Genomic DNA, 25,919 nt, shown 5'->3' with positions numbered 1-25,919 from the left:
CTGGGAAACCAAGAGGGAGAAGCTGGTTTTGAAGACTTCTGCCATGTTTTCACTTACCTGTTTCCATTTTGGGGCTTTAAGGACTCCTGCTTAGTTGTATATTAGTAGTGACATTAGGGTTTTAAGCCTCTTAACTTAGTGAAGACAAGCTAACTTGGGGCCTTCTGACAGACTTCCTTTTGTGTGGCAGGAAGGGTAAACTGGCTGCCTTGTTTTCTTGTTAACTAGGGTCGTGTCTGAAGAGAAATCCCTCATGTTTATCAGGCCCAAGAAATACATCATCTCATCAGGCTCTGAGCCTCCAGAGTTGGGCTATGTGGACATCCGGACACTGGCTGACAGTGTGTGTCGTTACGACCTCAATGACATGGATGCTGCGTGGCTGGAGCTGACCAATGAGGAATTTAAGGAGATGGGTGAGAGAGCATGGGTTATATTATTTTATTAATGAGTGATGAATGGAGAAGTACTTTAGGCACGTAGGGAGTAGCAGAAGTTCCTCATCCCCTGGTGAAGCTGGCTCCATCTTAGCTTCAGTTCGTTTCAGAATCACGGGCTCCCTTTGGAGATGAGCTGTTGGCTGTGGCAGGTTTGTGGAGATGGACTCTGAGTCTGCGAGCGGCTCATGGAGAGAGTGTGGGATTGATGAGGGATGTTTTCCATGGGCGTGGAAGCAGGCTTCCCCACTCCTGCCCAGGTCTGCCCTCCTCACTTATTCACCGCAAGGGAAGTGAAGCCCAGGGAAATGAAATGACTTCCCCAAGATCACAGGAGGCTCTGGTCCACGCAGCTTCCTGCGCTGGTGGTTTTTTCCTGCAGTGCCATTCAGATCCTTCCTTCAGCTGTGGCCTGCCTTCTCTCACAATAAACTCCACTCCAGCCAAGCTCCCCATCTTGTATTTTCACTTCTGTGATTCTCCTTAAGTCCTGCTGTAAACCTGGAGTGCTTTCCCTCTCACCTGTTCATCTCCGACCTGGCTGTCCTCCTAAGAAGCCATGCCTTAGTGCTCTGCCCATTGTCATCTCTTTTCTAGAAGTTACTCTTTTTTTTTTTTGACGAGGAAGATTGTCCTGGAGCTAACATCTGTGGCAGTCTCCCTCTATTTTGTATGTGGGATGCCACCACAGCATGGCCTGATGAGCAGCGTGTACGTCCGTGCCTGGGATCTGAACCTGTAAACCCCAGGCTGCCAAAGCACAGCATGTGAACTTAACCACTATGCCACCGGGCCAGCCCCAAGTCACTCATTTTTTGTGTATGCACAGCTCGGAGCTTCTGTACCTCATTTCCTTGCACCTTCCTGTGTTGAGGCCACGATGGAACCTAGGTTTCATCTTGCATGCTGCTTCTGATTGCTGAGGGCCCTGGAAGTATCGTGATGAGCAGGACTCTGAGGTCAGGTCTGCCTCGGTGTGAGATGCTATGAGGATGATTTAGCATTTGTGCTGGGAGTCCAGGGTGGGATAGTGGTGGCAGGGCTGTTTGTTTGCAATCTAGCACGTGGTAGATATTTACAAAATGTTTGACGGTAGATTCAGAGCCAGAAGGACCAAGACAGTGTTTTTGTTTTGTACCGATCCCTGAGCCTAGCACAGGGTCTGGCATGTTGTAGTTGATGGCTGCTTGTGCTTCCGTGCCTCTCACCTCTGTGAATGGCAGGCTGGAGTGTGCACTGAGCAGCAGAGTGGTTATTTTCTCCTTGTTTGATTACTCGGCTGTTTTGACAAATAGATTTCCTTCCTCATGGAAAGGAAATCTTGCTTTTAGTTCTTGGTGGCCAGAATGTCAGCAAGCCAGGAGATTGTTTTGCAGAATCTGTTTAGAAGTTTTCAGATTACTATGTTTCAGCTTCAAAGAATATAAAGTTCTTTGTGGCAGCTTTGTAAAGACCAGTGTAATAGTCTTAGGTGTCCTGTTTTCAGGCAGAGGGGACAGCTAGAAACACTGGAGGCTTCTGTGGATGGGTTAAGTAATGGGTACTGGGCCACCGCATCAGATTGAAAGGTAGTGTTCAATACTCTGTCAAGATAAATCACGCAGTTGTGTAACATAAATGGAACACATGCTTAAAGATGTTTGTCTTAGCTTTTACTGGTATTTTTAATGGTAAAAATTAATTATAGGGCATAGGATTGTATTTTCAAAGCCAGTGATGTTTTCAAAACTGGTAGGAGGAATTGAGATGAAAGAGCCTGGCCATGCAGAAACTGTCTCATAATTAAATAGGCTTTGAAATGATAGGGGGCTTTTTTGGATATGTGTTTAGGGCTTATCATAGTGTCAGCTCTGATGTGTTCTCCAAATTTTTAAAGACTCGAGAAGTGTTAATTCGATGGTTTTAAATTTACAAGAATGCATAAAAGTTGTTGGCTTTAATGACATTTCTGTTGTTTCTAGCCACTTAAGTGGTCTGTCTGAATATTTTTTATAACGTGTTTTTTCTTTCTGCATGAGTATTTTCATTGTAGGAAGTTTGGAATATATCCACAAATGGAAGGAAATAAGTCTTACCCCACCACCAGCTACAACCACGATAACCACTTGAAATTTATTTTTGATCATTCTTGCTTAAGAATGCGTCTTACTTGGTTCACAACAAGCCGTTTCCTTTGCTTTCGACATTCCTTGTGTTTGGGTCTTTCATCTGTCTGATTAACTATGCATCTCAACTTAGTAAATCCAGAGGGTGACGAAGGATAAACCAGGAAAAACATTGGAGTGCGCACAGTGAAGTCTGTTCTCAGAGCACCATTTTAGGCAGCAAGAAAGAATGTTTTTAAAAAAACACACCAAACCATAATATGTGGTTGCGGTTTTGCAGTCACTTACATGTTCGTTGTTAGGTATAATGTTGTAATGAAATGACAATTTAACAATGTTTGTATTTAATATCATTGACCCCATTTGGGATTTATCTTGTGCTTTTCTACTTAGAACACTCCATCTTCAGTGTCTGACCATAAGGAACAAACTGTTGCCTGCAAGACTCTTTCTGCCTTTTGATTTGAAGATCCTTCCTTGGAAGGGTCTGAGAGGCATTCAGTAGGAAATATTTGGGCACTTAGGATGAATTTATTTATAATATTATTTATTGATTGTAAATTATTCATAAACATAAATAAACTGGTATTGTCCTACTATAATATTTACTAATATGGATTTATGAAAATGGGTTTGTGGCATTTTTCCTTCAGGAATGCCTGAGTTAGATGAATACACCATGGAAAGGGTCCTGGAGGAATTTGAACAGCGATGCTATGACAATATGAATCATGCTATAGAGACTGAAGAAGGCCTGGGGATTGAATATGACGAAGACGTTGTCTGTGACGTCTGCCAGTCGCCTGACGGTGAGGACGGCAATGAGATGGTGTTCTGTGACAAATGCAACATCTGTGTGCACCAGGTATGTGGGCAGTGAGGCCCAGAAAGAAGCCACTTGTGGTGTGAGCCCGTCTGCTGCTAGGGAGCCCAGGGAGGCTGGGGGTCTTCCTGCAGACGGTGGCCATTTTGCCGCTGTCCTTTCTGTGCCCTCTGGACAAGGTCTTTTTGTTCCTAATAGGTTCTTACAAAGTTTGAAGTATTTCCTGCTCCTTTTACATCCGGAAGAATAGAATCCTTGATAGGAAGCTTCTTCCTTCACATAATGTTTTTATTCCTATCCATAAAAGTCAGGTGTACTTAAGAAAAATATATGAGCCCCTTCTGCCCTGTTCTAATACTTGAGTTTAGGTATTGACACTGGAAAAAAAACATAGCAAACTCTTGAAAAGGTGGGTAGTTTGCTGTGTTAGTTTGTTAGGGCTGCCATAACAAAATGCCACACTGGATGGCTTAAACAACAGACATTTATTGTCTCACAGTTCTAAGGAGTATGAGCCTGAAATCGAGGTGTCAGCAGGGCCGGGCTCCCCCTGGAACCTGTAGGGGAGTCCTTCCTTGCCTCTTCCAGCTTCTGGTGGTTTGCTGACAATTGTTGAGCCTTTTCTTATAGCTGCACAACTCCAGTCTCTGCCTTTGTTGTCAGACGGTGTCCCCCTGTGTGCCTGTGTCTTCACACGTGGCTGTGTTCTTAGAAGGACATCAGTGAGATTAGAGGCCCCCCACTCTAGTAGGACCTCATCTTAACTGGTTACAGCTGCAAGGACCCTGTTTCCTATTTGGTCACATTCTGAGGTGCTGAGGCTAGAACTTACATCTTTTTGGGACACAGTTCAACCCATAACATTTGTTAACATGTTTACTGTATAAACTGAGCTGTTAAAGAAGAGGAAAGAGGCCCCTTTTCTTAAAAGTTATTTCCTGTCCTCACTGACACCAGTTGGATTTGGTGGGTGCTTCCTACCGTTCAGAAAGGTAAACCCTTAGACTTCAATAAGGCTGGGCACCAGGTGATTTTAAAATCCTGTGACAATCTCAGTCTCTCTAATCTTTTTTATTTATTATTTATTTATTTTTGGTGAGGAAGATTGTCCCTAAGCTGACATCTGTGCCAGTCTGCCTCTATTTTGTATGTGGGACACTGTCACGACATGGCTTGATAAGTGGTGTGTAGGTCCACGCCTGGGATCTGAACCTGCAGACCCTTGGCCACCGAAGCAGAGCTCGCGAACCCAACCACTATGCCACTGGGCTGGCCTCTATTTATTTTTTCAGTGCAATAATGAAGTGATTTGGATTTCTGTGAGGACACGTGTTCACATGCACACTTGTCATTTAAAAGGCTGTCCTGTGAGACTTTCTTTGAATTTGCCTGTTGATGCTGAGATACAAAACAAAAGAAAGACTCGTGTGGAATAGTTATTTGGGTGACCTCTCGGGAAGAAGAATCAAGTTTGCTCTGTGACATTCTTGATTATTATTTTCTTTGTTTCCTCTTTGGATTCCCCTCTGCCCAATGACTGCCCTGCTGTGGCCTTGCCCCAGCTCATCCTGACCCTGAGACATGCGACCACAGTTTCTTCCTTGGTCATGTGAGCGCCCATCCTGTAGCTCTGGATTTTCGAATTGTCTCGGAAGTTTCCTTGGGATAAGGGAGAATTCCTGTAGTGATTTTGTTATGTCAAGATCATGAGCGTTGTGACGACCATTGTTGCTTTTTAGTTGCTGGTGTTTCTTACTTGGATGATGTTTCTGTCTTTTCCCTGCCATTTTCCTTTTTTTGACTGAGAACATTTGTTTGAAAAAAAGGCTTCTGCTTGAAAACTGGTTGAACCCCCTGTTGTATAAATGAGCTAATGGATGTCAGGGTGGGCTGTGGAAGGTCCTCCTGGGGGTTAGTGGCAGAGTTGGAACTGGAGCTCAGGGACTTCGGACTCCCATCCACCCCCATCTGCATGCCTGGTCTTCCGTGTTTTCTGTGAGACCACGTTCTCTCTCTTCCTTAATGTTGACTCCGTTTTCCTTTTGAGATGTTCTTCATGGCTTGTCTTTAAGGCATATTTTATTTAATCTTGTAATTTAGCTTAGACTTGCTCTTCCAGTAAAAAAATTCTCTCTTCAAATGTGACTTTCTCTAGAATGCCTGATATAGAACGTTTTAGTATTTGAAAGCTTAATAGTGTCATTTAGCGCTATTAAAAATTTTTTTCCTCTAAGTCAGTGTTGACAGTGGCTCATTCATGGCACTGACACAGCACCCCTAAGCTCCAGTCTCCTTGTTACTTAACTTCGCTCAGCTCTCATCCTTGTGGTTTCCTTTCTGCGTCCTGGATATTCAGATTGCAACGCGGCTGTGTTTTTCCTGTCTGGAGAATTGGAGCTATGTTACTCTCTGTCTCTCGACTTCCTGACTTCTGGTTCATTTAAGGACAAAGTTCTGAACAGTTTGGTGTTTTTAAAAGGCTCTGAACGTGCTCCCAGTACCATCAGGGTTTCCTTTCTTCACTTACTTAACGTTTGCCTTTTCTTTCTTTGAACTATCTTCATGACTTTAGTTTTAAAAGCCTTTATTTCTGCAGTTTTTGCTGTTTTGTGTAATTTTGCCATCTTGTGCGAAAGCAGGCTTTAAGTATCAGCTAAAGAGACCAAATCCTTTGTCCAGAATATCTTAGTTTTTGTGTTCATGTGCGAGAGTGTTGGGATCTAGTTAGTAGTTTGCGTAGCCCAGCGACTGAGGATGCTCTTAGTTCCTTTCCCATTTCCCGTTTCCATTGCCGTCTCATGCAATAGCTTTGGGAGACTCTCCACCGCTCTGTTTTTTTCGCGCTTTGTATCCCACCCACCTCAGAAAGTAGAGAGGAGTGGCTTCTCGTCACTTAGCCCTGGAGAGCGTTTTGAGGATTTACTGCTCAATAGTTAGAAACTTGCTGCAAAGCAGCTTTTCTGCAAACCTTTCTGTCCTCCAGTAGTTTTCAGGACCACCATGTGCGAAGTAAGTATGTATTCTCAGTCCCCTCCTGGCAGCCCCTGTGAGGCTGCCTGGCATTTTTCCTGAAGGGAGAGGGTCCCAGCTAGCTGGATGTGGGAGTGCCTCCATTTTGGTGTTGGTTCTGATAAAATCTTTCCGGGTGTTTTAAAATTAATAGATATAATGGCAAAAATAAGTCTTTTCTCTTTCTCTCTTTTCCTTGGGGCTGTGCTTGCTGTGGCTTTACAGGCCTGTTATGGAATCCTCAAGGTCCCAGAGGGCAGTTGGCTGTGCCGGACCTGTGCCCTGGGAGTTCAGCCAAAGTGTTTGCTATGTCCCAAGAAAGGCGGAGCTATGAAGCCTACCCGGAGCGGAACCAAATGGGTTCATGTCAGCTGTGCTCTGTGGATCCCCGAGGTAGGTGTGGTTCTTGGTAGTAGCTTAGCTCTGGAGGTCGTGGCTTATAGCTGGGAGTGGGGGAGGGGTAGGGAGCCATTCATAAATGGGCGGCCTTGTAGCTGATAAGTAAAAAGACACCTTTTAATTGCTACCCTTTTTTTCCCCTTAAACTGAGTCTCAAGCATATGATCGTCTTGTCATGGTGTGTAAATTTGTGGAAATGGTAACTGGAAGCAGCAGTGAATTAGACTCTTGGTTGGTGGTGTTTAAACTTCGCTTCAGATATCCATCACAGCTAACCCTCCCACTGCTGACACACGCTTCCAGGAGTGGACTGGCAGCATTCCTGGCTGTGGCCTGGGTGCGGCTGGGTCGGCTGTGTCCTTCCCCAGGGATCGGCTGTAAATCTTTGGGCCTGGCAGTGGTACATGCAGTACCGTCATGGTTAAAGAACCACTGCTCTAGGTCACATTTTTGTGATTTTTTATTAAAATTCTTACTTAGCCTCAACCTTTTTAATTTCAGATCTGGTCTAATTTATTTCAAGTCCCAGACCTTGACTAATTTAATTTGCATGGATCACTGTGAGAATATCATTTGTGATTCAAATGTCAGCATTTTTTGATGTGTGACTTTTGGTGAATTTTTCCTCCTGAGGAAAATTATCTGGGGATCATTTGGATTGAGGTTCCAAGACTTGGTCTCAGAGGCACTGGATCTCATGGTTTAGTATTAACAGGGATCCAGTTCAGTGATTCTGGCCAAATGCAGAGAAGATACCTTATTTATCTTGGTAGTTTTCCACTTTGACTGTAGTAAGCTTTTCTGACTGAAGAGAATGGTTTTCTGTAGCGAGAGATTTTAAAAGCAGTTTATATTTACTTATTCATGTTGACAACCTATTTAAATATATTTAAGATGGATTTTCAGTCTTGACCACTTCATTGTGGGCCAGAGGTGCAGTAGATTGCATTGTCCTGACCATACGCGTCTTTGCTGTCAGTCACTCAGGTGAGAAGTGTTTTTACAAACAGGGACATCTGTGTCAGATGACCCCCGGACGCATGGAGGGCGTGGGGCATTGGGACTGGCCTCTGGGCTCGCTCCTGCTGCTGGCCCTGAGCTGACCCCTGTGCTATCCTGACGCTTAAAGTTGGGGTTTGCCTGCCTGAGGAGAGCGAGTGCACCTTGCCACTATCAAGTAGGAGGGCTGCAGGAAAGAAACGGATCTTTAAGTTTCTATGTCTGTGTTCAGCCTTTGTCTGATGGCCTCTGCCACCCTGTCTTGCTATTTCTTGGGCCTCTAGGTGAGCATTGGCAGCCCCGAGAAGATGGAGCCCATCACAAAGGTGTCTCACATCCCCAGCAGTCGGTGGGCGCTGGTGTGCAGCCTCTGCAATGAGAAGTTTGGGGCCTCCATACAGGTAATCAGCTTAGTCAGCATAGCTTCATTTTCCCTCCCTGTGTTGCAGGGAGCAGGACGAGGTTGGGCTCTGCAACCTATTAGAATTTGGAGGTGGGACTAGAATCCAGGAAGCAGGACGAGGTTCTCACAGCCCATCAGAGGTTGCTGAGGAACGACTCTAGCCCCGAGCGAATACCTGTAGTTGGTGGCTTGTATCCAGTGTAACCAGAACCCCTGCTTTAACAATCACAGGGCAACTCGGAAGTCTGCTGAGCTGTAAGGCAATTCCAGTTTGTCTGTGGTTTCTCCCATTCTGCCCCAAGCCTGGCGTTGCAGCTCTTTCTACAGGCAGATACCTCCAGAGAAGAAGCCGAGTCTTGATGTGGGTGGGTTGGACACCTCCCACCTGTACTTACAGTGCCGAGTGGCAGACCTGCCTCTGGCTGCCTCCTGATGCTGTGGGTTTCCAAGGTGTGCGCACAGGGTGTGTCATACCTTAGGCGCACACTGTTTGAAGTCAACTTGGCATGCTGATGCTTTTGCATTTGGTAAAACAGAGACTTCCTTGGAGCACCAGCTGGGTAGAGGGACACCCACGAGGTGCTGTACCAAGTGTTCTTTGCAGAAGCTGTTATCTGAACACAATCTGGGCATCTTATTCTTTTTTTAATTTTTTTAAAAATTTTTCCTTTTTCTCCCCAAAGCCCCCCGGTACATAGTTGTATATTTTAGTTGTGGGTCCTTCTACTTGTGGCCTGTGTGATCCCGCCTCAGCCTGGCTTGATGAGCAGTGCCATGTCTGCGCCCAAGATCCAAACCAGCAAAACCCTGGGCCGCCGAAGCGGAACGCACGAACTTAACCACTCGGCCATGGGGCTGGCCCCCAGGATATCTTATTCTTTGTGGCACTTTGTGTGTGTGTGTGTGTGTGTGTGTGTGTGTGTTTGTGTTTGTGTGTGTAGCTTGTGTGTAAAAGTTTTGTCTGCATTTTCCATATCCACACGTTTAGAAAGTCACAAGGCAGATAGAATTAAGGAGAGAGAGAGAGATGGCATGCTGTGTATTTTTTCATGCTGTCTAAAACTCTGCTTAAGAAGTTAATTTCTGGGCCTCACCTTACTGGCATCTAGACAGTCATGACTTAGGAGGCCTGAAATGTTGTTGCACCAAGGTCTCCAGATGCGGTGTGTGGCTGACATTGGCCCTAAAGATCAAGGCCAGCTGTTCCTCTGGGAGGTGCCAGCTCAGGGCCACGGGCTCTCCCTCAGCCTCTGCTTCACATTCTGAGAGCAGACTGTCCAACTGCCAGTCCTGGGGTTTAAAGAAATAACCTCATTTGGTAAAATCAGTTTGTATTTTGGCTGATAAATATTTCTGTTGGTAGGGTATTCACTGACTGGTGGTTTTCAAAACTTTTCATTTTACATGCCGAGTAGTTCTACTTTTCTTCGTTATCACTTCCACTGGAGTTCAAGAATCAAAAATGTTAACAGAAATACTCAGAGGGTGAGGCATGAGACAGCTGGTGGGATTTGGCTGCAGACCTTGAAAACAGTGCCGATTTTTGTATGTGAATAGAATCTGTTTAAAACTAAAACATGACCAAGGCCTCTGGCCCCAGAGTTGTATTGGGAGAGAATGGGGGAGGAGGTTTTTAAAAGCCTCAAAATAAAAAAAGGCATAAAGCTGTGTATGTGTGTTTGTGTGTAGACGTACCTGTGTGAACACTTGCAGGAAACAAGCTATGGCAAAGCAAGGAACATGGAAATTATTTTCGTGTAAGTTACTTGATGTTCTCTGAGGAGAGAATTTATGCCGTTTCCTGAGCTCACCAATCCTGGTCCTTAACTGATGTTTACAAGAGATGGGCGAATGGGATCTTTGTTCCTCTTTTGAAGACAGACGATAAAATGACTTTTTTTGTTGCTGTTGACCTCTTTTTCCCAGAAGATTAATTCGAAGGAGAAGAGGCCAAGGAAGGTTGATGATTTTTTATATCTTCACAGAATGGATTGATTTTATTAAAGAATTCCTCTCTGAAATGTCTGCAGCTGTGAAGGCTCTGGGTTACGTTTCTGTAACATCTGTTTGCTGAGTCAACCTGAATAGGAAAACCCAGAGGAAGGCCATTTGGCGCCTTTACAAAGTCCTGGATAAATATTCTGCCGCAGCTCATTCCTCTTTAAGGTTGGAGCGCTTGGGTTAAGTGTAGCTTAAGCCAAACACAGACAGTGTCTCCGTCATCTGTTCCCACTTGGCTGCGTGCTAACAGGGAGGAGCACTCTGTGTTAATGAAAGTGGCCAGGTGTGTATGTGTGTGTTCTGCCACTAAAGCTGGGTTCACACATTTCTTGGAATTGAGGTTATTTATAGACAAAATTACAGATTGATGTTAGTTTATGTGCATCAAGTGTTTGTAATGGGGGAATGGTGAAGAGTTGGATTTTCTGAACTTCTGGGTAAGAGCGACTTTATAATAATGGAAGAAATCATGGCTGGCAGTGAGTCACCTCTTAAATACTGAAATGATTAGGGGAAAAACCTCAACTCAAGCCTCTGCCATTCGTGGTTATGCGATTCAGGGTCTGTTGAATGAGTTTAATTAAGCTTTTCAGCTGGCCCAGGGCCACTGGGTTCTGCTGCTCTCTGCAGCCGTGGCGTGCCCAGGGATCACTTGGCCTCACACAATACAGTGTTGCTTTTAAGGGACTGGCTTCAGTCACCACAAGGAACCTTCCAGGGATTCACCCCGCAAGATCAGACAGGAAGAAGTTAATCACTTCTCTCCTGCAGGCCTGTGGCTTGCTGCCTGATCAAAGCCACTAGATTGGAGCCCTGATGTGGCACTAGGGGGTGGGGGAGTGTTTAGCAGGGAGGGAAGGCAGAGCCCGGTGATGCCTTTCCTCGGGGTTGACCTCCCTGTGACCCACAGGAAGCAGGTCCCTCATGGTTCTGCAGTCAGTCCCAGAGGACGCTGGGAGCAGCCAGCGCTGCCAGGCGTGGCACACACAGGTGTTAGGGCTCGGCTCCACTGGCCTGGAAGCCTTTCTGCATCCGACGAAGCTTCCTCATGGGTGGGAGACCTTTCTCTATCCCTCCTGTGCTGGATTCTCCCCATCTTCTGTTCTTTTTCACTCTTCGGGAGGTTTTATTCACTCTCAGTTGGGAGCAGCCGGTGGCTGCTTAGAGGAAATGTACCGTTTATTTTCCCACTTGTGCTGGGACTCTTCTTGGCTGGGGGTAAGAATGAGGATTCACGGTCCTTTAGGAACTTGACTGGTAGTCATTCTTCCTGAGGAGAGTCTTACCATTCAAGCTTTTTAGATAAACACTAAGAGAACTCAGATCTATAAGGAAAAACAAGTCTACTCTGCATATCGAGCGCACATTCTTTTGAGTTATAATCTGAGTGCCAGACCACCTTTGTCTGCACGTGCCATTCGTATGATTGTGTCTGCTTGAGGTGGCTGTTTGGGTGCAGATGCTTTTCTGAGAGTTATGGTTTGGTTACAAAACCTTTCCTCCGAAGAGTTCCCTAAATCCCAGGCCTTACCTTATTTAAAACATGACTAGGTCTGCCAGGGTTAGTCCACGTAAAACTTTTCTGTCCCGGCACACGCTTAAAGTGCGGCCCTGCTTGTGTGTGTTTGTGTGTGTGCGTGCGTGTGCCTAGCACTGAGGGCTTTAGTCGCTGTTGTTCACACTCGTCTTTTCTGTGTGTTCTTGCCAGTGCTCTGTGAAGAACTGCCGCACGGCCTTCCATGTGACCTGTGCTTTTGACCGGGGCCTGGAGATGAAGACCATCTTGGCGGAGAATGACGAAGTCAAGTTCAAGTCCTACTGCCCGAAGCATAGCTCACATAGGAAACCCGAGGAGAGCCTCGGCGAGGGGGCTGCTCAGGAGAATGGGGCCCCTGAGTGTTCCCCCCGGGATGCGCTGGAGCCCTTTGCCAGCCTTGAGCAGAATCAAGAGGAGGCCCACAGGGTGAGTGTCCGTAAGCAGAAGCTCCAACAGCTGGAAGATGAGTTCTATACCTTCGTCAACCTGCTGGATGTTGCCAGGGCCCTGCGGCTGCCCGAGGAAGTAGTGGATTTCCTGTACCAGTACTGGAAGTTGAAGAGGAAGGTGAACTTCAACAAGCCCCTGATCACTCCAAAGAAAGACGAAGAGGACAATCTAGCGAAGCGGGAGCAGGATGTCTTGTTTAGGAGGCTGCAGCTGTTCACTCACCTGCGGCAGGACCTGGAGAGGGTAATGATTGACACTGACACCTTGTAGTGACTTAGAGAAGAAGATTGCACAGAGGCGACCGCTTGCCCAGAGCAAGGAACGGTAGCCAGTCCATTTACTGTCAGACCCTTGTACATACTGCAGCATGAGGTTGTGTTGGTTAAATATATTTATGGGCTGGTAAACTCATTGTACATACATGCAAGACTGCCACAGCGTGGGGAGCTTCTCTGATTTATTTTTAAACACTTTCCCATTAATCCTTGTTATTATTCTGCAAGATCAAATGGGGTGTGTCTTTTTTCCCCCCTTCATCCTAGAGCTAGAGGGAACTGAGCCCCAGGAAAATGACAAGGGCCTTGGCTCAGAATTGTTTACAAACTGTTAGAAAACCAGAAGGGAGTTAATTAATCGTGAGGGGGGCGGGCAGAGGTAGGAGAATCTCGTGTTCAGCCTGGGGAAACACGAGGTGCTGGTGATGGCTCGTTCAGGAGAGCTAAGCACTGCCTCTCTGGCCCTCTTTGTTTCTTGGCTGATTCGCAGGGGCATTCCCAGTGCTGTCACAGAGTGGAGCAGGCCGTGGGTGCTGGTGTGTGTGCGTGGACTCAGTACACATGCTTATCTGTTACAGAAGGTGCTCTGGGCAGTGAGGTGCTAAGTCATCACTGAGGCTGTGTACATAGATTGTGTGTGCGCGCCTGTGTCCGTGTCCGTGCGTGTGCGTGTTGGGTGGGATCCTGGTGCACAAGGCCATCAGATCTGTCTGAGGAGCCCCTAGTAATGCTCAGCACACTACTGTATCACACTACTGGATTGCTGAGTGTCATGGTGTTGGCTGCCTGGAGCCTCGGCTCATGGCCCTCCTTCAGCTGTTCGCTGCTTTGTGCCTCCCCCACTCTCCATTACCTTTAGAGTCCCAGTCTGGACCTCCCTCCTTGCTACAGAAATAATTAGGAGTGGGCTGTCTCCTCCCCAGGGCCTCCTGCTCCCTGTAGGTAGTTTCTGACTGAGCCTTGCTAATTGGGGATGTGTCTTAGAGCACCTTCTGCGTCAACTCCCCGACTGCAGCTACGATTAAATTCATTAGTGCGCAGGAGATGGGACTGAGGCTTTCCAGCCTGAAGCAGCCTGCACTGAAAGGAACCCAAGTGGCCTGAAACAGTTAATGCATCTCCCCCAAGCACCTAACTTATTAGCGGGGAGTGATTCACCTGCCTGGGAGAGAATCTGACTCATAGATGACTTGAGATGAGAGTGTAGGCAGAGAACAGGGACAAAGCGAAGTATTGAGCCGAAAGACCCAGATCTCACAGAGTCCTGCATGGCCCTGTTAGAGATGGCATAGGAGGGAGTGTGTGTTCACTAGAGACCCTTTTAGTCCATGACCCAGTGCCAGCTTGTCATGACGCCCCTTCCGGGACCAGGTTAAGATTCCGGATTCAGGCGGAACCAAGGCGGAGCAGGAGGAGGGTTTGTGACGCTCTCCTGCTCCCGTGCCCCCCCTGGTGGTGAGTGTGAAGAAGACCTTGCCTGAGCCACATGCATGTGTGGCATTTTTGTTAAGAGATGAGAAAGGGGTTTGGAAGGATAAACTGGAATCCTGGTGGGAAGCCATTATCCCAGCCCGACAACCGCTGTACTTGGGGTGCATGAGCTGTGGAGTCAGATAGTCCTCAGGAGGGAGGACGAGAAGTCTAATGTTTGGACTGTGTTTGTCTCAATCACCACAAAATAAAAGTGTAGAAAATGCTTGTGGTGTACTAACTCTTTTCTGTACTTAAGTTACTCAGATTAACTCGCACTTAAAATTGAATTCTAATATTTCTTTGGAGTCATCACTGTTGCTTTTTAAGTAGAATGATGCCAATGATGTATGAGAAACAGGGAATAAATCAGGATTTGTGTGTGTGTGGCATTACTTACATTTAGTCTATTAAAGAGCCCAAGAGATTTTAGGGAATTTAGTGTCAGTTTAAAATGGGTCTATTATAATGAAAAATGTGTTTTCCATAATTTGCCATGAGGCCTGTGATGGTGGAGGCTTTAAAAATATTGAAATCTCTGCTGCACCCCAGAGAGTTGCTCAGTTATTTGTAATTATAAACAAATGTGTCAGACCAAAGGCTCATCAGGGCAGAGGTGACAATGAGAACAAGTCATAAATGACTACTTTGTTTTTCAAGTAAGTTGGAGCTCTGCCCATTTCACACAATAGCAGTTCACAGCAGGTATGCAGGATCAGTCACTACCTGGGACTGTACTCGAGGCACGTGGCCATTCCTAGGCTGACAAAGGAGTAGTCTTCATTAGAAATGCCAGCAACTCTGATGAACGATAATGGTAATTGCTCCTTCCTGCAAATATACACCTCAGGGCATTTTGCACACTGAATGCCAGTTCTGGATCAGAAAGTTAGAGGACAGGAATGGATTCAGGAGGGTTTGGGAACCCGAAGATGCGATTGCTGATGTCTGGCAGGTGGCCATGTCAAGTTTCCAAGGCCACTTCACTCTGGTGGGATTCCTTTCCCCTAAACATTATCTTCTAGAAGATGCAGTGAACGTGAGTTCAGCAAATGCGTGCTTGCTCAGATGAAGACGTGCGACAGCTGCACTTGTGGCTAGGGCATCGAAAGGGGCCGGGTCCTGGGGGACCGTCCTACTCAGCACTCAGTGGAAAGGGTCACCTTTAAAAATCTGATGGAGGCTCCAGTCATCCTTGAACAAAAGGCATGTTAAGCTTTAGGGTTGCAAGCAGTGTTTGGGATTCCAGAAAACCCCTTGAAACCATTCTTCGATTCCTGAGGGCAGTGGTTCTCAAATTGTCCCAACCAGCAGCAGCATCACCTGGAAACTTAATAGAAATGCCAGTCTGTGGACCCCACCTCTGAGTCCAGAAACCCTGGGCGTTGGGGGCCAGCGTTCTGCGTTTTAGGGCCCCCACACGTTTCTCTTTGAGAACCACTGCTTTCGCGGAAGGCCTGACTCAGGTTTAACATGGTGTGAGAGTGCAGTCAAAAGTGGGTTGTGGGAGAAGATGAAGCAGGGGAGAAAGTCTGGTCCAGCTGTGCACAGGAAGGGCGAGGCAGGTATGTTTTGAGGACAGACCCTCAGTTCAGCTCCTCATGCAGGGGCTGCTGATGGAAGTTGTCCTGTGAGGAGTGTTTTGTGTGTAACGGAGGTAAGGTTTAGGGCGCTCGCTATTAAATGTGCTCACCTGTGCTCCGGTTATTCGGGGGCTGATTTGTTTCAATTGAAAATTAACCCTGGCCTTTGCTTTTTGGGGTTATACTCCGATGCTTCTCATCGGAGATCATGGGGAGTAGAAGTGGGATTTCCCACTTAGCAGCCAGGGTGAAACCCTTCCTGGGGGAAGTGGTTGAAGCCACCAAAATTAAATTTGAATAATATACAGAGTTCAAGTTCTCTAGCTTCCTTCTTTTCTATTTCCATGGATAAATGTTTATCAATTACGAGAGATGTGTCTCTGTTGTACCTGACCTGAATAGGCAAGTAACCTGTCTACTCTTAGGATGTTAGAAGATTTGTTTCCATTTCCTATTTCCAGAAGTTGGATTCCCTCTCTTAATGTAAAAACTGTTCTGTGTTTGTTTTTCCAAAAGTTTTCAATCTATGATAAGGATCTAGGTTCGACCCCTTCCTCTTTTCGAGCTTCCACTCTTAATCTCCCCTGGGGGGAACAGTATTTATCTAAGAGAATAGCCTGTTAGCCACCCCCATCCCTAAATTGGTCAGGATTTTTGTAAAGGACACCTGCTTCCTGGGAGTATGAGGCTGTCAGAGAAAGAACGTGCGTTAACCATCAAAATATTTACTTTGAGACAGGAAGAGTGATTTTCTTTTCAATTCTTTAATTTTAAGATATATATATGTATATATATATTTTAATCAAGAAGAGAAGTGTTAGGAGATCCTAAATGAATAGTGAATCAGTTAGGGTCAGGAGAAGCCTGACTTGGCGTTCCTGCCTTAGGCCAGGAAATTACACCATGATGCAAATGTGGAAGTCAGCAGGCTTGTTCCTCTTAATGCCCCATGTCCTCTTGCAAACAAGACTGCCTGGAACACAGCTAGGGGAAGAACAGCTGTAATTGTGAGGGTTCTGAAAGGAGTGAGGACGCTAGAGGTGTCAGTACCTATGGCTTGTTGCCATCCTCAATGCCAAAAGAAAAGGCTAGTGACCTTCGACCTTCTTCCATGTCGAGGAAGGTGGCAGGGGAAGGGATTGCCCCAGCATAAAGAAGAAGGCTTTTAGGAGATGGAGTCATGCCTTTGACACAGGAGCTGATGGGGAATACATAGTCACTCTTCACTCCTGCCTCTGGGCTAACTGGGGAGCTCTTGTCCACATCTTCCTGAAGAAGGGTTTAATTGTATATCTGGTTTGTTGCGTTTGACATTTGTGTTTTCATGTAATCTAGTTGGGTTTACAACAGGTTTTAGGACTGAAGGATTTAAGGAGGTTTATTGACTAAGTCATTAAATTTTGTTCCTGTATTGACTGATCACAGGTGGCTTTAAAAATGGGGAACGAGTTTAAGTGGCGGTTAGTACTGGTTAGTGAGACTGTGTGTGTAATTCCCCAGTGGTTGCACGTCAGATGCAAAGTGGAGCTCTTAGCACTTGGGTCTTTTCAGGTACTTACAAATGAATCAGGAAGAGGACAGCATCAGTTTTTCAGGTGGTGAGACAGACCTGGACTTGAGATGTTGACCCAGCAAATCAACGGCAGGAGCAAGAAGGACATTTCCTGGGCATTCACATTCTGCAGTACACTTGAGCTAACTGTCAGCTCCCGGCATTTCAGAGTTCAGAGTCTAGTTGACATAAGAAGCTTATGTGGCTTCTTGGTGACCACTTGGTCTTCTAGTGGGCCCTGTGCAGGGTCATCTCTGGGGAAGCTCCTCTGATGGTCCTTGACTGTGTGCTTACCTAGTTCCATCTTCAGAAGATGCTTGATAAAGTGCAGCAGAGGTGGCTTCTGAATTGCTCTGAAGCCTTTGACAATAGAATTCATGGGAAGAGGATAGTGAGGGGAGAGAAGCAGAGTCCCTTGGCAAGTCTAGACTTGGACACCAACGGTCTCTTGGCCGGGATGAGCTGGGTGTGGCTGAGGAGGCAGGGCTTTTTGTCGAGTTCTGTAGGTGTTCTTCCTACAGCCTCTCTTCTGTTGCTGCTGCCTACATTGAGGGGTATATGTGGAATCCTTCAGCCCAAAAGGAGGAGATTAGATGAAATGTTTAAAGTACATTTTGATTTCCAATGTCAGTCAAGGCGCTAGTAGGACACATCTCTCTTAGGTAAAGAAAAACAAGCATTGAAGTACTGTTCTAATGTGTTTTCTTACTTAGAATCTTTATTCTCTACATTCTAGGTTCGGAACCTCACTTACATGGTGACCCGCAGGGAAAAGATTAAACGATCTGTGTGCAAAGTCCAGGAACAGATATTCAATCTTTACACTAAGCTTTTGGAGCAAGAAAGAGTTTCAGGTATGCATTAAGCCCTTGTAGGTGCAACAGTAGAGCAGGGGTTTGTAAGCGGTAACACTCTGTTAAGGAAAAAATAATAGTTTCTTTAAATTTCTCTTATCTGGCCTATCGAAGAATCTAAGAAGCACAGACTTTCATATCTAACGAAAATCTTCAGGCCTTTGAGGCCTCCTGGTACAGGGGAAAGGGCTATGAATTTGGCCTTAAAATATGGGTCGTCTTACATCCTCTACTCACAGGCCAAACACAAGCAAGTGTTAAGTTTTGAGTCTCCCCCATTTCCTCATATGTAACATGACGATGAGATCTCAAGCTGCCTCCAGGGAACAGCTGTGAGATTCAAATGAAACAGTAACTTATATTGAAAAGCAATCGATAAATGTAAGGTATGATGGAGATACCTAGAAAGACTTACAGATTATCTAGCCTTTGGATCTACCTGTTACATAGGGTAAATATAATTTAAGACTGTGCTTAAGATACATGTCCATGTTAGGTAACATTCATAATGGACTTTTGTGGTGTAGGTGGAATTTTGGATATTTTTGAGTTTCCGCACAAAGTGCTTATTTATTTAGTACCTTCTATTTTACATTGCTCTGGGCTAGGCAAAGGGGAAGAGAAAAGTGAGCTATATACTTCCTCCACCTTGGAGAACATGTCAGTTACTTGGCGATCAAGTACAAAGTTGGGCAAGTTGTGAAATTTCTTTGGGACTCTGTTGATCTATGAACGGGGTTTGGTGCAGAATCCTGAGCTCTCAAGTGCCTTTCAGCACTAACGTTCTGTGATCATAAGCCCCAGAAAGCAAGTATTTTAAGGACTTCAGGGAAGGAGATCTGTTGAGTGTGGATCAGGCAGAATCATGACTCGTGGAGCAGGTAGGTCTTGGGTGAGCATGTCTCTGCTGCGCTGGTCTGCCCTTCAGAGGTACAGCAGCAACATTCGCCCTGCTCGGTTTTACGGAGTCACCGTGGGCTCATTTATTTTCTGCTTTTGTGGCTTTTTGTCTCTGTAGATTATTATGACATGCAGGAACGACAGAGAAGTTGTTCTAACCTATTATGTTGAAATCCAAATTCTGGTTTACCTAAAACTAACCAGATTTATGTGACTAGAGGTAAATTTGTCAGCTGAACAAAGAAAAAAGCTTAGGGAGTTTTAAATGATATTCTTGAAGTGTTAATAGTTTTAATGGCATTAACTTAATAATATTATCCTAGATAGCTTCTTCCCAAGAGTAAATATTTTCCAGATGTATCAAGCTTATATCATTAGCTAGAGTCTAGAGTTTAGCTGTAAAACTTTTAAAATAAATTTTTCTAAGTAGGGTGTCATATGTAAAAGCGGTTTGATTCAGATTCTTTAAAGTGAATTTCTGCCTTTTCATTATTCTTACCTGACTGCAAATAAACGGGACCTGTTCTGTCCCTTGCCCTTGTGTCTTTGTGTAAACAGCCACATGGAAGTCTGTTTGGTGCAGGTCACCCGACCTCCAGCTAGCAGAGGCTAAGCGGCTGCTGCCTGCGATCATTTGATGCAGTTTGTGCCTGTGGAGTTTTGCCATTGGAAGGCTTTCTGTGACTCTTGTTAGGTCGTTATGTAATGAGTGATTACTTATAAAAATAAGCTGTAAAGAGCATTTTCATCTGATTTCACTTACCAGTCATTTTTCATGGATATTACAGGCAGCTTTTTGCATTTCATGGCTGAGGTTTTTACTTGGGTAAGTGATTGAGAGTCTTAACAAAGTTAGGAAGTGTTTTCTGTAACAGAGCTGTAATGTAGATCTACATTCAGAAATCCTACTGCTATCCCAGAAAAGGAAAACACATCCTGCCTTCCCTCTGAGATATGAACCATACTAGGTCTGATCGGCTGAAAGCAACATTAAACTTCCTGTGGGATGCCACAGGGAGTGAAGTGGAAAACCTTTAGGATGCCTTTTTTTCTTTTCTTTTTCTTTTTCCTTCCAGTTTTAGACTTTCAGTTTTGTTCTTACTCATACCTCAAGTCAATCGCCTGCCTGTAAGATAGATGATTGCAAGTGAAGCAGAGCAGATGGCTGTGACTTATATGTGTCATTCAGGGTCCATGGTTTAAACTCTGTTGTGTGATTCTGAGAATGGGTAGGGCCATTCTGCTGGATGAGAGCATCCTCAGTGGAGATAGTCCGTACAGGAGACCATGAGTCGGAGGCTCTTCAGAGACATGGATTCCAAGTCAAGTAGATGGAAATCAGAGTTCAGAAAATGTCACTTCCCCTTACCTTTCTGTTTTCCCACAGTAGGTGATTCAGAAATATAAGTGTGGTGTGACAGTTGACCCTAACGTTTGACTCTTGAGAAAGGAGGCATTTCCAAACCAGCAGATGGTAGAACACCCTCCCCTGTGGTCATGACAATTCTACGTTTAGAGTTGCTGGCTCTGTTCTGTTTATGCACAGCGTCCGAGTCTGTGCAGCAGTAGGTTCTCATATGGGTTCCTGCCTGGTATTCTGGGGTGGAACCTTGTTTTCCTGGTGGTTCATACTTTATGGGAGACAGAAAACACGAAAACTGCCCTTTGTAGATGCTCTGGAGGCTCTTGCAGAAGCCTGGCCCTTCTGATGTGCTCCACTGTAGTAGGAATTCACCCAGTGTTTTTCTAATTGAGGGTTACAATTTATTAGTGGGTTATAAGATGAATTCAGTAGGTTAAAACAAGCGAAATAGAGCAGAAAATGTCAGAGTGCAGATCAAATGATGGAGGCTAATATTCCATAAAAAGTGAGCTTTTACTAGCTTATGTTGTGAAATTTAGTTCTTACTGTGATTTGCATAAAAAATGTTTGAAAAACACCAATTTAACTTATCCTCATGTCGAATGACAGTTCAGTTTAATTTCGCAAATGGGTTTTACATATAATAGTAAACATTTTTTTTAAACATGTACTGTGTGTCAAGAATGATTTTAAACACCTTCCTTTATTCATTTCACATATTTACATGTATTTATCCTCATCATACACCTGCGAGGGTCTGGAAACCCTGAGGTAAACCTAAAAAGCCCCAGCCCCTGCCCTCATGCTCCTCCGCCAGAGGGAGGCAGGCGACTGGCGCCAATGGAGCACGCGGTGCCGGTGCTCTCCATAACCAGGGGGAGGGGTGGAGGCAGTGCCTGACCATTAGACAGATTCTGCAAGGATTCCCTTTTGAAAATCAGATCAGTTCTTTTGTTTTAAGGAAAATCTATTCCTTGAAAAGATGTTTCATGAAAAATTACATGAATGCCAGCTATTTTAGAAGATGGAGCGTACCAAGTTGAGTATGCAGATGGAATGCAGAGACACACTGAGTGGCTGTATGTTGTACCAGTGGGTGGGAAGTTTGCATTAATAGGGCTGTGCTAAGGGTCTCGAATTTTATTCTTTGGGATTTGCTTCTACTGTAATTTTTCTTTATTTGTGGTTTTATGTTCATAGGTGTGCCTTCTTCTTCCTGCTCCTCCTCCTCACTGGAAAACATGCTTTTGTTTAACAGTCCTTCTGTGGGCCCTGATGCTCCCAAGATAGAGGACTTGAAGTGGCATTCTGCATTCTTCCGGAAGCAAATGGGGACTTCCTTGGTTCATTCGCTGAAAAAGCCCCATAAGCGAGATCCACTGCAGAACAGCGCTGGGAGTGAAGGCAAAACTCTGCTGAAGCAGCCAGACCTGTGTGGGAGAAGGGAGGGCATGGTGGTCCCAGAGAGCTTGTTGAGTTTTGAAAAGACCTTTGCAGAAGCGCGTCTCATCTCAGCACAACAGAAAAACGGTGTGGTGATGCCAGAGCATGGGAACAGGAGAGACCATCGTCTTCATTGTGATCTCAGTAAGGGAGACTTAAAGGACAGACCTTTTAAACAGAGTCACAAGCCTCTCAGGTCCACGGACGTGCCCCAGAGGCATCTGGACAGCACACGAGCTGCCACCTCCCCTGGAGTGGGGCCGTCAGCACCTGGCACACGGAAGGAGACAGTGCCCAAGTGCAACGGCTCCCTCGTCAAAGCAAACTGTAACCAGCCTGCAGTCAAAGTGCCTACAACGCCTGCCAGCCCCGTGAAAAACTGGGGAGGATTCCGGATTCCAAAGAAGGGGGAACGGCAGCAGCAGGGAGAGGCTGAGGGGGCCTGCCACCAGCACTCAGACTACCCCTATCTGGGCTTGGGCCGAGTGCCAGCCAAGGAGAGGGCAAAAAGCAAATTAAAATCTGACAATGAGAACGACGGGTACGTCCCTGACGTGGAAATGAGTGACTCAGAGAGTGAGGCCTCAGAAAAGAAATGTATACACGCCAGCAGCACTATCAACAGGAGGACAGACATCATCCGGAGGAGCATTCTGGCCTCTTGATGAAACGGGTGGCGTGGGGGTGCTGGGGGCTTGTCGCTGAGTCGTTAGATGAGAGCTCTGACACAGGGGACAAGCAGAAACCCATCACTCCTGAGATACACACATTTACTTGCAATTCAGATTGAATTTTTTTTTCAGTCATTTATAAATCATTGTTGTGAGAATTGTGTGTTATTTGCAACTTATTGAGGAAACACAAGAGTAGATTGTAACTGTAAGACACCGCTAAGACTCTAGAGGCTGAATTAAACACTAAAATGAGAATGAGTGAAATAAGTTTTTAAAGAGGGCAAGGCTTAAGTAAGCCTCAGGAGTTTTTATTGCCCTCTTTATTCTTCCCAAAGCACAAACTCTTGGTTACCTGAATATATGGAATCAGATATGGTTCTTGAGAGACCCTCATGTACCATTTAAAAGCCCATAAAACTTACTTTCTAGGACTGTGATAGATCTCGAAATCATATTTATACTTTGGCCCACAAGGCTGTTTTTGTTGCATTGCAGTATACAGGCAGCGTCAGAACCTCTAGGGAATGCATGTGTAAATACAGCAGATGGGGGAGAGGATTTAACAAGGGCCATCACTGGACGATCTGAAGGGGCAGGGTAGAGCTGCTTCAGCTTGGAGATTTAGGGGAAATGCAACAAGATCCTGCGCCTGAAGCCCTTGAATGTGTTGTGGGTATAGGACTGGTGGAGAGTGAAGCCGATGGAAACTTCTGTCTATGAGAAAGGGCAGTTGAGGTCTCATTTTTACCAGTCCTCTTGACCTTCCTCTTTCCTACCCTAACCACTGCCTTTTGGGCCAGCTTGGGATTTCCCTGGCCATCGGCAATACCTGGCCATCTGGCTCCCAACAATAGAATGGCTATTCAAGTTCAAATGATGAACTTCCAGACTCTGGTGACTCATACTTCCCAGAGCCGACCACTAGTGCATATGTCGGGGAATCTGGGCTTCCAACATGAACGGATTCCTTAAGAAAAAGGAAAAAAAAAAGAGAAAAAAGAAAAAAAGTGAAATAGGTTATATTTTAAAAACAATAGGAAGGCAATAAGTTGCGATATAACCTCTTACCATTGACCAAGGTTATACAGGAAAGAGACTGAAGTGTAATAGGTTTTCTGGAGTCAGAGTTCTAAGCTGTAATTCGTAACTTGGACTTTCTAATTGCAAATGGCAATAAGTAGTAAGTTATCAGCAATAATAAATTTAGCATTAAATTTGAGTACAATGTTCTTTTTTGCACTCACTGCAGTGCGTATGTATTAAGACAGTGGATAGTGTTAAGGTCCTGTTAATTTTCTTTGGAATTCAATGTAGTTGTGAATCAAACTAAGAAAGAAAGTTTAAATAGCAATGAGATTTAGAATTATGGGCACTTGGAACAAGCCCAACTTCCCCTAAAATACCCCTTAGTTTGTTACTATCAGTATTCGGATTCCTGATTCATTTATACATCTGTTTCCATGTGGCAGGGACATTCTGATACTTAATGAATAATGCTTTGAGTTCTGTAGTTAACTTTCAAGTCTTCCAGATGATTGTCAACAACAACAAAGGCTTATTGAATTCCATCTTGCTATGCAAGTTTTATCAGATGATCAAATAGTAGATCCGATGCATCCCCATTGTATGTATGACATTTTCAAACCAAGTCTTAACTTTTCAAATACATTTTAGTAGCTAATTCAGGGGAGGGGAAAGAATGACCCAGGTTTTTAGATTGACTATTTTTGAGCTATGGGGCTCATTTTGAAAGACTGCTGTCCAGATAAGCTGTTGCTACAGATATTAGAAATTTCTTATGAATCCAAGTTGTATATTCACTCATAGCATAATTTAAAAATCAGTTTTGCATATGAGCAAAAACCTTTTGCTGGGTACAGAAGAAGGTGGACTCTCTACAGTTATCTTTTGACTACAGCAACAGCTCTGGGTGAGAGTAGAATATATAGAGGGATAATTTGTCAAGCCATAGAAAGAAAAATCTAAATTCTAGTAAGTGTATGACCTCTCACCAATTTAAGAGGTACCAGATTCATTTGCACTATTAGGAATGCTAGTTTCGTGCAAAAACAATGCCTTACCTGTTTTTTCCCCACATTTAGGTTGAAAAGCTTTCAAACGTTCCAAGTTATGCTGAACCAAAAACCAAACCAAAACAAAACAAAACAAAAAAATAAAAAAAACCCACACAAAAACAAAATACACAAAAATAAAAAGCCCACACTTTATTCCTACTTTGAAATGCAAATGGTCTAGAGCGCGGTTTCTCTGACAGTGTAATGATAGCTTTGTAAGTCAGTTCCACGTCCTGCTGGGAACTCTGTATGAGGTGGCCAGGAGCAGCAACCAACCCCACCTAGTAACTTGCACTCTATTAGTAGGGAACCATTTGCTCTTCTTTTCTTTTCCTTTTTTTTTTTTTTTAAGGTTTATCTTTCCTTGTGCATCCTGACCAAGAAATATCTTTGATTATGATCAATGTATTATGTCAAAATGTAGGCTAGTTAAACTTTTGTAAAGTTGCCTGGAATGTCATTTGTTAGGTTATAAACACAAAATCTAAATGAAGGGTTATATGTGTTGTGTACAAATCTTAATTATTTTGAAATGGACAAACTTGTCATTACATTTGTAACCTTGTACAGAGGATTTTTCACTATGTGCCTAGCTTGGTGTCCATTCAGCTAAAATTGAAAAAAAAAGGTGCATGAAGAGTTAAAAATCAGAAATTAAACAAAGTATATGTAGAGATGACTATTTTATATTACATGGCCCAATCCTGTATTTATTTCTATCCCCTTTTTGAAAGTATTTATAAAACTAGTTGAGGACAGCTGTATTTTTTTGTTGAACTATTTAGTAGAATTTGTGCCTTTTTGTCTGTATGTGAATAAATGCTGTACATTTTGCAATACATTTTTAAGTGTCTTCTGAAATCTGCTTTTTCTAAATACTTAAAAGTCTATATGACTTAGTAGTCCTGAATCAGTGTATGTCAACTGTCTCATAATTTAGATCAGGAGTGAGAACATTCTGGAACATAAGATTATGAAGAGCACAGATTCACTGGCTGTTTTCTGGCTCAACTCTGATGGTGAGACACTGAAAAATGATAATGGTTTGAGTTTTGTCTTCCCCACCTGGAGCTCTTTCCAGAATACAATTTTAGATCTGAAAACAACCGGTTGTCAAAGCAACGTAAACTTCAGAGTCAGAGAGACCTGTGTTTAAAGGCTGAACTATAGTTTACCAGCCATGTGACCTTGGCCAAGTCACCTAACCTTTATAAGACTGTTTCCCTTGTGTAGAAAGAGAATAACATGCACGATCTTCCTGGGGTGGTTGTGATTCTTCAAGCAGGTCACAGAGCAATGCCGCTAAAGAATCTTAAGAGGCAGTTAGCAAATCATAGGCCATTATTTTTGTGATTAGGAACAAGACATTGATTTCTCCAGCATGAGGTTGACTGATGAGACTTCTGAGGCAAAAAATGTTATTCCTGAATGACAGGATGACTGTATTTATAAGGCTCTTTAAAAAATTTTTCAGAAAACAGTTTCCTTAAATACGGTCCTTTGATCAGAATTCTGGAACCCTAGGGCAAAGAGATATTATCTGCATTCTACAAAGACGACATGTCAG

The 25,919-nt window shown here is 44.5% G+C and overlaps 1 protein-coding gene across 11 annotated transcripts in view; it reads left to right on the top strand.

The window, feature by feature from the left end:
- The window catches only part of JADE1 (jade family PHD finger 1), a 57,765-nt gene extending 32,572 nt beyond the window's left edge, over positions 1-25,193 (top strand). For all 11 annotated transcript variants that reach the window (XM_023636558.2, XM_070259099.1, XM_023636560.2 and 8 more), the window contains 7 exons: positions 229-416; positions 3,196-3,407; positions 6,600-6,767; positions 8,057-8,173; positions 11,885-12,406; positions 17,780-17,897; positions 21,361-25,193. In XM_023636558.2, coding sequence (XP_023492326.1) covers positions 229-416; positions 3,196-3,407; positions 6,600-6,767; positions 8,057-8,173; positions 11,885-12,406; positions 17,780-17,897; positions 21,361-22,268 — 2,233 coding nt within the window. In that variant the 3' untranslated portion in view covers positions 22,269-25,193. The remainder of the gene's footprint in view (positions 1-228; positions 417-3,195; positions 3,408-6,599; positions 6,768-8,056; positions 8,174-11,884; positions 12,407-17,779; positions 17,898-21,360) is intronic.
- The last annotated feature ends 726 nt before the right edge of the window (positions 25,194-25,919 follow it).

This window comes from Equus caballus, chromosome 2, assembly GCF_041296265.1.
Source record: "Equus caballus isolate H_3958 breed thoroughbred chromosome 2, TB-T2T, whole genome shotgun sequence".
Taxonomy (NCBI): domain Eukaryota; kingdom Metazoa; phylum Chordata; class Mammalia; order Perissodactyla; family Equidae; genus Equus; species Equus caballus.
Note: the sequence above shows the minus strand (reverse complement) of the source record. Positions and strands in the feature narration are given on the sequence as shown.